The sequence below is a fragment of the Glandiceps talaboti genome, chromosome 9, assembly GCF_964340395.1.
Source record: "Glandiceps talaboti chromosome 9, keGlaTala1.1, whole genome shotgun sequence".
Classification (NCBI taxonomy): Eukaryota; Metazoa; Hemichordata; class Enteropneusta; family Spengelidae; genus Glandiceps; species Glandiceps talaboti.
In genome coordinates this window covers 312,719-328,973 of record NC_135557.1, presented here as the reverse complement: position 1 = coordinate 328,973, position 16,255 = coordinate 312,719, and the positions used below count along the sequence as shown (strand labels likewise).

Sequence of the window (16,255 nt, the reverse complement as noted above, 5' to 3'; positions counted from 1 at the left end):
GTTTAGAGAATGCCACTATCAACTGCATTAACCATTTAATTCAATATGTTATCTCATTTCAACAGGAAGTGTTTAGAGAATGCCACTATCAATTGCATTAACCAATTAATTCAATATGTTATCTCATTTCAACAGGAAGTGTTTAGAGAATGCCACTACAATTGCATTAACCATTTAATTCAATACGTTATCTCATTTCAACAGGAAGTGTTTAGAGAATGCCACTATCAATTGCATTAACCATTTAATTCAATACGTTATCTCATTTCAACAGGAAGTGTTTAGAGAATGCCACTATCAATTGCATTAACCAATTAATTCAATATGTTATCTCATTTCAACAGGAAGTGTTTAGAGAATGCCACTATCAACTGCATTAACCATTTAATTCAATATGTTATCTCATTTCAACAGGAAGTGTTTAGAGAATGCCACTATCAATTGCATTAACCAATTAATTCAATATGTTATCTCATTTCAACAGGAAGTGTTTAGAGAATGCCACTACAAATGCATTAACCATTTAATTCAATATGTTATCTCATTTCAACAGGAAGTGTTTAGAGAATGCCACTATCAATTGCATTAACCAATTAATTCAATATGTTATCTCATTTCAACAGGAAGTGTTTAGAGAATGCCACTATCAATTGCATTAACCAATTAATTCAATATGTTATCTCATTTCAACAGGAAGTGTTTAGAGAATGCCACTATCAATTGCATTAACCGATTAATTCAATATGTTATCTCATTTCAACAGAAGTGTTTAGAGAATGCCACTATGAACTGCATTAACCAATTAATTCAATATGTTATCTCATTTCAACAGGAAGTGTTTAGAGAATGCCACTATCAATTGCATTAACCAATTAATTCGATATGTTATCTCATTTCAACAGGAAGTGTTTAGAGAATGCCACTATCAATTGCATTAACCAATTAATTCAATATGTTATCTCATTTCAACAGGAAGTGTTTAGAGAATGCCACTATCAACTGCATTAACCATTTAATTGAATATGTTATCTCATTTCAACAGGAAGTGTTTAGAGAATGCCACTATCAATTGCATTAACCATTTAATTCAATATGTTATCTCATTTCAACAGGAAGTGTTTAGAGAATGCTGCTATCAATTGCATTAACCATTTAATTCAATATGTTATCTCATTTCAACAGGAAGTGTTTAGAGAATGCCACTATCAATTGCATTAACCAATTAATTCAATATGTTATCTCATTTCAACAGGAAGTGTTTAGAGAATGCCACTATCAATTGCATTAACCAATTAATTCAATATGTTATCTCATTTCAACAGGAAGTGTTTAGAGAATGCCACTATCAATTGCATTAACCAATTAATTCAATATGTTATCTCATTTCAACAGGAAGTGTTTAGAGAATGCCACTATCAACTTCATTAACCATTTAATTCAATATGTTATCTCATTTCAACAGGAAGTGTTTAGAGAATGCCACTATCAATTGCATTAACCATTTAATTCAATATGTTATCTCATTTCAACAGGAAGTGTTTAGAGAATGCCACTATCAACTGCATTAACCAATTAATTCAATATGTTATCTCATTTCAACAGGAAGTGTTTAGAGAATGCCACTATCAACTGCATTAACCAATTAATTCAATATGTTATCTCATTTCAACAGGAAGTGTTTAGAGAATGCCACTATCAACTGCATTAACCATTTAATTCAATATGTTATCTCATTTCAACAGGAAGTGTTTAGAGAATGCCACTATCAATTGCATTAACCAATTAATTCAATATGTTATCTCATTTCAACAGGAAGTGTTTAGAGAATGCCACTATCAATTGCATTAACCAATTAATTCAATATGTTATCTCATTTCAACAGGAAGTGTTTAGAGAATGCCACTATCAACTGCATTAACCAATTAATTCAATATGTTATCTCATTTCAACAGGAAGTGTTTAGAGAATGCCACTATCAATTGCATTAACCAATTAATTCAATATGTTATCTCATTTCAACAGGAAGTGTTTAGAGAATGCCACTATCAACTGCATTAACCATTTAATTCAATATGTTATCTCATTTCAACAGGAAGTGTTTAGAGAATGCCACTATCAATTGCATTAACCAATTAATTCAATATGTTATCTCATTTCAACAGGAAGTGTTTAGAGAATGCCACTACAATTGCATTAACCATTTAATTCAATACGTTATCTCATTTCAACAGGAAGTGTTTAGAGAATGCCACTATCAATTGCATTAACCAATTAATTCAATATGTTATCTCATTTCAACAGGAAGTGTTTAGAGAATGCCACTATCAACTGCATTAACAATTAATTCAATATGTTATCTCATTTCAACAGGAAGTGTTTAGAGAATGCCACTATCAACTGCATTAACCATTTAATTCAATATGTTATCTCATTTCAACAGGAAGTGTTTAGAGAATGCCACTATCAACTTCATTAACCAATTAATTCAAGATGTTATCTCATTTCAACAGGAAGTGTTTAGAGAATGCCACTTTCAACTGCATTAACCAATTAATTCAATATGTTATCTCATTTCAAAAGGAAGTGTTTAGAGAATGCCACTATCAACTGCATTAACCTATTAATTCGATATGTTATCTCATTTCAACAGGAAGTGTTTAGAGAATGCCACTATCAATTGCATTAACCATTTAATTCAATATGTTATCTCATTTCAACAGGAAGTGTTTAGAGAATGCCACTATCAATTGCATTAACCATTTAATTGAATATGTTATCTCATTTCAACAGGAAGTGTTTAGAGAATGCCACTATCAATTGCATTAAAAATTTAATTCAATATGTTATCTCATTTCAACAGGAAGTGTTTAGAGAATGCCACTATCAACTGCATTAACCAATTAATTCAATATGTTATCTCATTTCAACAGGAAGAGTTTAGAGAATGCCACTATCAATTGCATTAACCAATTAATTCAATATGTTATCTCATTTCAACAGGAAGTGTTTAGAGAATGCCACTATCAATTGCATTAACCATTTAATTCAATATGTTATCTCATTTCAACAGGAAGTGTTTAGAGAATGCCACTATCAATTGCATTAACCATTTAATTCAATATGTTATCTCATTTCAACAGGAAGTGTTTAGAGAATGCCACTATCAATTGCATTAACCATTTAATTCAATATGTTATCTCATTTCAACAGGAAGTGTTTAGAGAATGCCACTATCAATTGCATTAACCATTTAATTCAATATGTTATGTCATTTCAACAGGAAGTGTTTAGAGAATGCCACTATCAATTGCATTAACCATTTAATTCAATATGTTATCTCATTTCAACAGGAAGTGTTTAGAGAATGCCACTATCAATTGCATTAACCATTTAATTCAATATGTTATCTCATTTCAACAGGAAGTGTTTAGAGAATGCCACTATCAATTGCATTAACCAATTAATTCAATATGTTATCTCATTTCAACAGGAAGTGTTTAGAGAATGCCACTATCAACTGAATTAACCATTTAATTCAATATGTTATCTCATTTCAACAGGAAGTGTTTAGAGAATGCCACTATCAATTGCATTAACCAATTAATTCAATATGTTATCTCATTTCAACAGGAAGTGTTTAGAGAATGCCACTATCAATTGCATTAACCAAATAATTCAATATGTTATCTCATTTCAACAGGAAGTGTTTAGAGAATGCCACTATCAACTGCATTAACCATTTAATTCAATATGTTATCTCATTTCAACAGGAAGTGTTTAGAGAATGCCACTATCAACTGAATTAACCATTTAATTCAATATGTTATCTCATTTCAACAGGAAGTGTTTAGAGAATGCCACTATCAACTACATTAACCAATTAATTCAATATGTTATCTCATTTCAACAGGAAGTGTTTAGAGAATGCCACTATCAACTTCATTAACCATTTAATTCAATATGTTATCTCATTTCAACAGGAAGTGTTTAGAGAATGCCACTATCAACTTCATTAACCATTTAATTGAATATGTTATCTCATTTCAACAGGAAGTGTTTAGAGAATGCCACTATCAATTGCATTAACCATTTAATTCAATATGTTATCTCATTTCAACAGGAAGTGTTTAGAGAATGCCACTATCAATTGCATTAACCAATTAATTCAATATGTTATCTCATTTCAACAGGAAGTGTTTAGAGAATGCCACTATCAATTGCATTAACCAATTAATTCAATATGTTATCTCATTTCAACAGGAAGTGTTTAGAGAATGCCACTATCAATTGCATTAACCATTTAATTCAATATGTTATCTCATTTCAACAGGAAGTGTTTAGAGAATGCCACTATCAATTGCATTAACCATTTAATTCAATATGTTATCTCATTTCAACAGGAAGTGTTTAGAGAATGCCACTATCAATTGCATTAACCATTTAATTCAATATGTTATCTCATTTCAACAGGAAGTGTTTAGAGAATGCCACTATCAATTGCATTAACCATTTAATTCAATATGTTATGTCATTTCAACAGGAAGTGTTTAGAGAATGCCACTATCAATTGCATTAACCATTTAATTCAATATGTTATCTCATTTCAACAGGAAGTGTTTAGAGAATGCCACTATCAATTGCATTAACCATTTAATTCAATATGTTATCTCATTTCAACAGGAAGTGTTTAGAGAATGCCACTATCAATTGCATTAACCAATTAATTCAATATGTTATCTCATTTCAACAGGAAGTGTTTAGAGAATGCCACTATCAACTGAATTAACCATTTAATTCAATATGTTATCTCATTTCAACAGGAAGTGTTTAGAGAATGCCACTATCAATTGCATTAACCAATTAATTCAATATGTTATCTCATTTCAACAGGAAGTGTTTAGAGAATGCCACTATCAATTGCATTAACCAAATAATTCAATATGTTATCTCATTTCAACAGGAAGTGTTTAGAGAATGCCACTATCAATTGCATTAACCATTTAATTCAATATGTTATCTCATTTCAACAGGAAGTGTTTAGAGAATGCCACTATCAACTGAATTAACCATTTAATTCAATATGTTATCTCATTTCAACAGGAAGTGTTTAGAGAATGCCACTATCAACTACATTAACCAATTAATTCAATATGTTATCTCATTTCAACAGGAAGTGTTTAGAGAATGCCACTATCAACTTCATTAACCATTTAATTCAATATGTTATCTCATTTCAACAGGAAGTGTTTAGAGAATGCCACTATCAACTTCATTAACCATTTAATTGAATATGTTATCTCATTTCAACAGGAAGTGTTTAGAGAATGCCACTATCAATTGCATTAACCATTTAATTCAATATGTTATCTCATTTCAACAGGAAGTGTTTAGAGAATGCCACTATCAATTGCATTAACCAATTAATTCAATATGTTATCTCATTTCAACAGGAAGTGTTTAGAGAATGCCACTATCAATTGCATTAACCATTTAATTCAATATGTTATCTCATTTCAACAGGAAGTGTTTAGAGAATGCCACTATCAATTGCATTAACCATTTAATTCAATATGTTATCTCATTTCAACAGGAAGTGTTTAGAGAATGCCACTATCAATTGCATTAACCATTTAATTCAATATGTTATGTCATTTCAACAGGAAGTGTTTAGAGAATGCCACTATCAATTGCATTAACCATTTAATTCAATATGTTATCTCATTTCAACAGGAAGTGTTTAGAGAATGCCACTATCAATTGCATTAACCATTTAATTCAATATGTTATCTCATTTCAACAGGAAGTGTTTAGAGAATGCCACTATCAATTGCATTAACCAATTAATTCAATATGTTATCTCATTTCAACAGGAAGTGTTTAGAGAATGCCACTATCAACTGAATTAACCATTTAATTCAATATGTTATCTCATTTCAACAGGAAGTGTTTAGAGAATGCCACTATCAATTGCATTAACCAATTAATTCAATATGTTATCTCATTTCAACAGGAAGTGTTTAGAGAATGCCACTATCAATTGCATTAACCAAATAATTCAATATGTTATCTCATTTCAACAGGAAGTGTTTAGAGACTGCCACTATCAATTGCATTAACCATTTAATTCAATATGTTATCTCATTTCAACAGGAAGTGTTTAGAGAATGCCACTATCAACTACATTAACCAATTAATTCAATATGTTATCTCATTTCAACAGGAAGTGTTTAGAGAATGCCACTTTCAATTGCATTAACCAATTAATTCAATATGTTATCTCATTTCAACAGGAAGTGTTTAGAGAATGCCACTATCAACTTCATTAACCATTTAATTCAATATGTTATCTCATTTCAACAGGAAGTGTTTAGAGAATGCCACTTTCAATTGCATTAACCAATTAATTCAATATGTTACCTCATTTCAACAGGAAGTGTTTAGAGAATGCCACTATCAAGTGCATTAACCAATTAATTCAATATGTTATCTCATTTCAACAGGAAGTGTTTAGAGAATGCCACTATCAACTGCATTAACCTATTAATTCAATATGTTATCTCATTTCAACAGGAAGTGTTTAGAGAATGCCACTATCAACTGCATTAACCAATTAATTCAATATGTTATCTCATTTCAACAGGAAGTGTTTAGAGAATGCCACTATCAATTGCATTAACCAATTAATTCAATATGTTATCTCATTTCAACAGGAAGTGTTTAGAGAATGCCACTATCAACTGCATTAACCAATTAATTCAATATGTTATCTCATTTCAACAGGAAGTGTTTAGAGAATGCCACTATCAACTGCATTAACCAATTAATTCAATATGTTATCTCATTTCAACAGGAAGTGTTTAGAGAATGCCACTATCAATTGCATTAACCATTTAATTGAATATGTTATCTCATTTCAACAAGAAGTGTTTAGAGAATGCCACTATCAATTGCATTAACCAATTAATTCAATATGTTATCTCATTTCAACAGGAAGTGTTTAGAGAATGCCACTATCAATTGCATTAACTATTTAATTGAATGTTATCTCATTTCAACAGGAAGTGTTTAGAGAATGCCACTATCAACTGCATTAACCATTTAATTCAAAATGTTATCTCATTTCAACAGGAAGTGTTTAGAGAATGCCGCTATCAATTGCATTAACCAATTAATTCAATATGTTATCTCATTTCAACAGGAAGTGTTTAGAGAATGCTGCTATCAATTGCATTAACCAATTAATTCAATATGTTATCTCATTTCAACAGGAAGTGTTTAGAGAATGCCGCTATCAATTGCATTAACCAATTAATTCAATATGTTATCTCATTTCAACAGGAAGTGTTTAGAGAATGCCGCTATCAATTGCATTAACCAATTAATTCAATATGTTATCTCATTTCAACAGGAAGTGTTTAGAGAATGCCACTATCAATTGCATTAACCAATTAATTTAATATGTTTGCTATTTGACCTTGAATATGAAGATCAAAGTCAAAGACAAGGTATTAAAAGAAAGCTGACCTTTGGTCAGTGAGTCCTCTAAGCCAATCTGACAAACCACTGATGCACACAATTTCTACTGACACACCAAAATTTGGTGTTCCCCTATTTCTTACTATGTGGTGACTCACAAAAAATGACACTTACCTCTAGTGTTTGTTGGTAATGACACTTACCTCCAGTGTTTGTTTTCAATGACACTTACCTCCAGTGTTTGTTTTCAATGACACTTACCTCTAGTGTTTGTTGGTAATGACACTTACCTCCAGTGTTTGTTTTCAATGATACTTACCTCTAGTGTTTATTGGTAATGACACTTACACCTCTAGTGTTTGTTTTCAATGACACTTACCTCTAGTGTTTGTTTTCAATGACACTTACCTATAGTGTTTGTTTTCCATGACACTTACCTCTAGTGTTTGTTTTCAATGACACTTACCTCTAGTGTTTGTTGGTAATGACACTTGCCTTCAGTGTTTGTTTTCAATGACACTTACCTCTAGTGTTTGTTGGTAATGACACTTACCTCCAGTGTTTGTTTTCAATGATACTTACCTATAGTGTTTGTTGGTAATGACACTTACCTCTAGTGTTTGTTTTCAATGAAACTTACCTCTAGTGTTTGTTTTCAATGACACTTACCATTAGTGTTTGTTTTCAATGACACTTACCTCTAGTGTTTGTTTTCAATGACACTTACCTCTAGTGTTTGTTGGTAATGACACTTGCCTTCAGTGTTTGTTTTCAATGACACTTACCTCTAGCGTTTGTTGGTAATGACACTTACCTCCAGTGTTTGTTTTCAATGATACTTACCTATAGTGTTTGTTGGTAATGACACTTACCTCTAGTGTTTGTTTTCAATGACACTTACCTCTAGTGTTTGTTGGTAATGACACTTGCCTCCAGTGTTTGTTTTCAATGACACTTACCTCTAGTGTTTGTTGGTAATGACACTTACCTCCAGTGTTTGTTGGTAATGACACTATCCTCTAGTGTTTGTTTTCAATGACACTTACCTATAGTGTTTGTTGGTAATGACACTTACCTATAGTGTTTGTTTTCAATGACACTTACCTCTAGTGTTTGTTTTCAATGACACTAACCTCTAGTGATTGTTTTCAATGACACTTACCTCTAGTGTTTGTTGGCAATGACACTTGCCTTCAGTGTTTGTTTTCAATGACACTTACCTCTAGTGTTTGTTGGTAATGACACTTACCTCCAGTGTTTGTTTTCAATGATACTTACCTATAGTGTTTGTTGGTAATGACACTTACCTCTAGTGTTTGTTTTCAATGACACTTACCTATAGTGTTTGTTTTCAATGACACTTACCTCTAGTGTTTGTTGGTAATGACACTTACCTCTAGTGTTTGTTGGTACTGACACTTACCTCTAGTGTTTGTTGGTAATGACACTTACCTCTAGTGTCTGTTGGTTATGACACTTGTCTCCAGTGTTTGTTGGTACTGACACTTACCTCCAGTGATTGTTGGTAATGACACTTACCTCTAGTGATTGTTGGTAGTGACACTTACCTCTAGTGTCTGTTGGTAATGACACTTGTCTCCAGTGTTTGTTGGTACTGACACTTACCTCCAGTGATTGTTGGTAATGACACTTACCTCTAGTGTTTGTTGGTAATGACACTTGCCTCTAGTGTTTGTTGGTAATGACACTTGCCTCTAGTGTTTGTTGGTAATGACACTTACCTCCAGTGATTGTTGGTAATGACACTTACCTCCAGTGATTGTTGGTAATGACACTTACCTCCAGTGATTGTTGGTAATGACACTTACCTCCAGTGATTGTTGGTAATGACACTTACCTCCAGTGATTGTTGGTAATGACACTTACCTCCAGTGATTGTTGGTAATGACACTTACCTCCAGTGATTGTTGGTACTGACACTTACCTCCAGTGATTGTTGGTAATGACACTTACCTCCAGTGTTTGTTTTCAATGACACTTACCTCTAGTGTTTGTTGGTAATGACACTTACCTCCAGTGTTTGTTTTCAATGACACTTACCTCTAGTGTTTGTTGGTAATGACACTTACCTCCAGTGTTTGTTTTCAACGACACTTACCTCTAGGGTTTGTTGGTAATGACACTTGCCTCCAGTGTTTGCTTTAAATGACACTTACCTCTAGTGTTTGTTGGTAATGACACTTACCTCTAGTGTTTGTTGGTAATGACACTTACCTCCAGTGTTTGTTGGTAATGACACTTACCTCCAGTGTTTGCTTTCAATGACACTTACCTCTAGTGTTTGTTGGTAATGACACTTACCTCTAGTGTTTGTTGGTAATGACACTTACCTCCAGTGTTTGCTTTCAATGACACTTACCTCTAGTGTTTGTTGGTAATGACACTATCCTCCAGTGTTTGCTTTCAATGACACTTACCTCTAGTGTTTGTTGGTAATGACACTTACCTCCAGTATATGCCAGGACCACTGAACTAGGTTGACTAAATGCTGTTTTTGTCAATGCAAATACACGAAATGCATAGTGGGTATCGGGTTCCAACATTAATGCCAGATAAGAATGTTGTGCTACTGGAATGTTGTCTTCTAAAATCATCCAAGCTTCATCCACTTTTTGATACTCTATGATATATCTGGTAATTGGACCTGATGTGTTCAATGGAGAAGTCCAGGAGATCAAGATTCCAGTGTCTGTTTCATTGACACGCAGGTAACGCGGAGGACTTGGTCTAGAACCTGCAAAAGTGAAAAATATCATACTTTGGTAACTGTTTGCATGGCATATACTGTATATCAAACTGATTCATACAAACTTTGATAGGAATTGGAAGCTTGCATCACCATGGCTTAATTTGCTAAGGTTGTGCATGCAATAAACTTTCAGGTATGCTGAAAAATGACAATAATGTTCGATAAAAATTTGTTTATAAGATGGAAGTGAAAATAAAAAATTGAATACCCAGTTGCAGAAAGTACTGGATTAATTCCAGTAGATTTGATCACATCAACAGTGAGTGAAACAAGTTCAATATTTATGATGTTAGTATTTATAGCATCCAAACACAATGAATTTTTTCCACCACATTTATTACATACAATGTATCACATTGATTTCCCAGGCGGAACCCCGATAAATGTTACCCAGCTTACCGTAACAAGCTAGATGCTACCACCAATATATGTACATTATTCACTTGTTAAAATACACACAAGCCTCATGTAAGTGTCAGAAATGTTATGACTATGGCATGAAGTATCTACTTTTCTTACAAAAATCTGTGTGTGTAGGAGGAAAGCCCAAGAGTGTGACTTACAATAGAGCCATAGAACACAACTTGACCTATCATCAGTTCACAGTGAGTAACTTGTGCCATGTTTCTGCATTTTTCAATCATATACAGTGTATGTTCATAATTTTGACCATCCCAAACTAGCAAGTTGTAAAGGCTCAGTTAAATCCCCCTCAATTTTCAAGCTGTTTCTGCAGAAATTGTCGGCTTCCGTTTGACCCTTACTGATGACGTGGTGTTCTTTAAACAACAAGCGACGTATCGGTCAGAATAGCTCTGCTGGTTCTTTGGTTTTTTTTTTATCTTTTATTTTGGTAACATGTATAAGTGGTTCAGTTCTTCAGCTCTTCACTATGCAGTTTTGTTTTAGTGTTGTAATAAAGTGATTAGTGGTTTCATATGATGTCTTACTATAAAACACATTTTACACAGAAAGTTGGTAAAATATTGTACTTTTATACCATAGTCCATGTAGTAGACATAGCATCGTCTGATATTTTAATTCAATAGTCTATGGACCTCCTTGCAGGTGCAATTTTATTTGTCTCATTTCTCACTCAAAGACCACAATATAATATTAGCACATGACACAACTTACCGAGTGACAGCAATACAAGCATACAGTGTACACATAACTTGACAAATGTTGTGCCTAGCATGATATGCGTTACTCCATACATGTGCATCACCACAGCACCAATTGTTCATACCAAATACAGGTAAAGATTTACAACCCTGCTGTATACTGTCTCATATTTACATTTAAAAATACTGCCAATGGCGTTGTAGCACAACTATACAGTTTTTAAAAAATTTTATCCATAGCTAGTTGATGCTAACAATAGGTGTTCATTTGCTGAATGACTATCCTGTTGCCTATCCAACCATGTTGCTATCTTTGTGCGCATGCGATATACGCAATCATTTGGCTGTTGCTATGGGCATGGTCATGTTGTTAGATATATTTGCATACATATTTGTTATACGTGATCATTTGGCTGTTGCTGTGGGTACAGTCTTGTTGCTAGGCATATTTTCATACATTTTTGAAATGTTTATTCATTTGTCTTTCTATTCCTGTTATCTTTGCAATATACATGATTATTTGGCTGTTGCTATGGGCGTGGTCTTGTTGCTAGGCAAATCTACATACGTTTTTTGAATGTTTATTCAATTGTCTATTTTTTATCCCTTTTGTTATCTTTGTGAAATACACCACCGTTTGGCTGTTGCTATGGGTGTGGTCAGGGTTGCTAGGGTATTTACATACATTTTTTGAATGTTTACTCACTTGCCTACCAGATGTTATTTGACCAAAATAAATTGCCATTTGGTTGTTGCTAAGGGCGTGGTCATGGTTGCTAGGGCCAATTTTGTCAAAATGTTTTGAAGAAAATCTGCAGAATAATATTCAGAAACATCTCACCAAGTTTCAGACTCATTGACCAAGTACTTTTTGAGATATAAGTTTATGACCAAAAATGAACATTTTTACACCTAATTTGCAAATCACTCATGGAATATTTGTATGCTTAATATACTTCGTCCATACATCCCTAGATGTATTCCCATTAAATTTCAGCCCAATGTGCTCAGTGGTTTTGGAATTATAGATTTTTGACCAAAAAGACACATTTTTAGCCCTAATTTGCATATCACTGATGGGACCATCATGCCATGAACAATTCTCAGTAAAAACACTGAAGAATGTTTCACCCAAATTTCAGCCCAATCTGCCAAGTAGTTTTTGAGTTTATGTATTTTTTGCCAAAAATCACATTTTTTTACCCAAATCACACACCGATGGTAAGATGATTTGAACAATTTCCCAACTAGACACCCAAGGTAATGGACCCATCAAATATCATGGCAATCGGTTTAGCAGTTTTGACTTTCCGTTGTACACACACACACACACACACACACACACACACGTGACATGACATTTTCGAAGATTCTATATGACTGCAAGGACTATGTTCAAATCCTATCTCTGTCAAGGATTTTACTATGTGCCTCAGCACCCAGTATATCATTTGATTTCAAACCACACGTACTACAATTCTTCATTCGTGGATTTTTCAAAATCCACGAATGAAGAATTGTAGTACGTGTGAGTTTATATTCATTCCAGCTGATTGTCTTATGTAGTGGCTTTTCCGTAGACATCATAAGTTCATGAATTAAGAGAATCGAAAAAACACCTAAATTTGACCAAAAATGGCATTTTATTAATACTACTGTGGTATACGATAGAAATGCCATAGGAAACAAGTCATTGAGAATAACAGTCCCCGCTATGATTGGGTTTTAAGGAACTGGCAGTTTATGTTGTCATTTTCTTGATATCACTACTAACACAATAACACTGGTGAACCTAAATCAAACAGACTTAGATATGTTGTGTCTGCTCATTGGACATGGAACATGCCTACTAATGTTGTGTCTCCTCATTGGACAAGGGACATGCCTACTCTTCAAGATGACGTGATGGAATAAACCATTCAACAATAAAGGATGGGTCGGGTCCGGGGGTTGGGTGGGTGGGACCTGTTCAAGCATATCTGAGTTATGGCTTTGGACATGAAAACCGTGCCAACAAAATCGTTGCCAGGCAGCCATATTGGATCGTATCATGATGAAAATGAATATGCACATTTATATCGTAGAACACTATCTAATACCAACTTCGAATGAGATCTGTTCAAGCATGTCTGAGTTATAGCTTTGGACAGGGAAAATTTGCAAACAAAATGGCTGCTTGGTGGCCATATTGGATTGTATCATGAAACAAATTGACGTGCATATGTATGCCATTGTATGTTGCCCCTGTACCAAGTTTGAAAAAAATCAGTCCAGGCATCTACAAGAAATGGCTCTGGACGGACGGGCGGATGCATGCACGCACGAAACCTAATCCATAAGTCCCCATCCCGGACTTCGTCCAACGGGGACTAAAAATAGAAGAATTTTGATTTCCAGAAATAGCTAGTTGTGAACGAGGATGTGAACTTACGACCTCTGCTACATGTGCTAGGCTTCAAAGCATTGCACTGTTGCATAGTGGCTAGGGAAGTGTCCTCACTTGTGCATTACGACATCGGCAATTTTGACGTGGCAATTTTGCCACCAATATTGATCATACAAAATCCATAAATGAACCACAAAGTACTTTCCCTTTCAAAATGGGGTAATTTTAGAATAAGTATTATCATTTTTATTGACGACTGACTCTGTCAAAAATCGTAACCTACAATGCTTTGTCCACCGAGATAATCTATTAGAATGAACCATTATGCAGAAGGGGTGCAGAATTTTGATTTGAAGTTTACAACCCTGTTTCGAACAAACACTTGTCATTTGGATGCACAATGCATAGAATTAGGACTATAGCACATATTACATTGCTTATTTGATGTCAATGGTATCTTTTGAAAAGTGGCAGTTTACTTAAAATCTCGAGGACTGATTTCCAATATGGTGTCGGTCACAATGCTCATTAACACATTTTTTTTTAAATGACAAAACAAATCATCAACAAGCGACCTATCGGTCAGAATAGCTCCGCTGTTTTTTTTTTTAATTTAATTTTTTATTTTGGTGACATGTAGAAGTGGTTCAGGTCTTCAGCTCTTCACTATGCAGTTTTGTTTTAGCGATGCAATAAAGTGGTTAGTGGTTTCATATGATGTCTCACTATAAAACACATTTTACACAAAAGTTGGTAATGTATTGTACTTTTATACCATAGTCACCATTTTATGACAAAAATCTACTGTTATGAAAAATTGCACAAAATCTCAGAAAAAAATGACTGGGAAATGCACACAAGAAAAAGAAAAAAAGAGGATTTTGAGGTTGGCTATAAATAATTCCAGTGTCTTACAGCTGTAACCCTGGAAAATTTTAATGATGAATGAAATAAACTAGGGATCTAAAATAATTTTGAGGCAATTTGAATTTCAATTTTCTAACAAATTTACAAAGTCAACAACATTCAACTTGTACTAGTTGTGGTAGATATATATAGGGAAGAAATGTATTAATCGCCATCTTAGTTTCCGTACGGCGACAATCTCAAGTACCCGGAAGAGAGTCATTCTCAGCCATACGTTACAGTGGTAACACTCGTTCATGTTCGGTTACCTTTCACAAAGAAAACACAACAAAATGGTTGAAATGATCTTTTTTTTTATTGCTTTTCATCACAACAACAAAATCTGCGTGATCAAAAGTGTTGTAAACTAAACCAGAAAGAATTATCGGACTGGCTAAACTTCCCGATGAACTGGAGTAAGGTCCTACTACTTCCAAGTAAGCCTCGATAGTACTATAGTACGTGAGAAAATCGTCTCAAACTAGCGATACAACTTTCAAAATATAACTTGACATGTCTTCATTTGTTAGAGTTATACAATTCAAGACGGGTTTTCACTCGAAAACAACAATTCTGTGAATAATGACACTCTGAACGCAGCGATTTCTCAGACGATGTTACCACTGTAACGTATGGCTGACAACGACTTGCTTCCGGGTTAGTCCCTCGTGCATACGGGTGGATTGTCGGCGATTAATACATACATCGTCTGATATTTTAATTCACAGTGTTTCTTGTGACCGGCGCCTGTCAGCAGACTCTGCCATTTTTTTCATCATTCCATTGTATTTAAACCTTGTACTTGACATTTCGCAATATTTATAATTCTCAACAAAATACCTCAACATGCCTGACTTCGCTCGTACTCAAAGCAGCCCCGCGCGGTATGATCACTGACACTGATGACATGATGAGAGAGAACCTTTTCGGATTTACATGTAAAACGGGGAAAGATACGCAAAACATAATGCAAAGTCTGAAGCCAAATTAAAATTGTAATTATTTTAATTATTTTTACTTGCCAAATATTTGCATTTTGGAAAGGCAAGACACGTTCATGTCGTTTAACTTTACATGTGAACTGTCGGCCATAACTTCAACCGCATGCCTGGCAAGCCCTTCCTTACGCAAGTTGTCTGAATTCTGGTTCACTGTCATTCCAAATTGCACGACAATATAGAATTAACCACAAGTTACATGTTATCTGAAAACATCACACTTTTATAGTGGGTCTGAAGTGTGATTTTAGTGAGTACCAAGAACGTCCTGTGTTGATACTCAAGATACTTGCTGTGGAAAATCGCTCGGTCAAATGAGGTCACCTTCAGCTTCTGGTCGAATCAGGATAGAGTATGCAAATGAGGATGTTGCGGACTGGCTGATTATGTAGAAAGGTGCAGAATTGGATTTGAAGTTTACAACCCTGTTTCGAACAAACGCTTGTCATTTGGGCGCCCAATGCGTAGAATTATGACTATAGCACATATTACATTGCTTGTTTGACGTCAATAGTGTCTTTTGAAAAGTGGCAGTTTACTTAAAGTCTCGTCGACTGATTTCCAATATGGCGTCGGTCATTATGCTCATTAACAT

The 16,255-nt window shown here is 34.1% G+C and overlaps 1 protein-coding gene across 1 annotated transcript in view; it reads right to left on the bottom strand.

The window, feature by feature from the left end:
• Positions 1–16,255, bottom strand: part of LOC144439690 (protein turtle homolog A-like) — a 148,152-nt gene that overhangs the window by 30,196 nt on the left and 101,701 nt on the right. Inside the window, exon 11 of the mRNA XM_078128925.1 lies at positions 9,944–10,231. Within this exon, the coding sequence (XP_077985051.1) occupies positions 9,944–10,231 (288 nt within the window). The remainder of the gene's footprint in view (positions 1–9,943; positions 10,232–16,255) is intronic.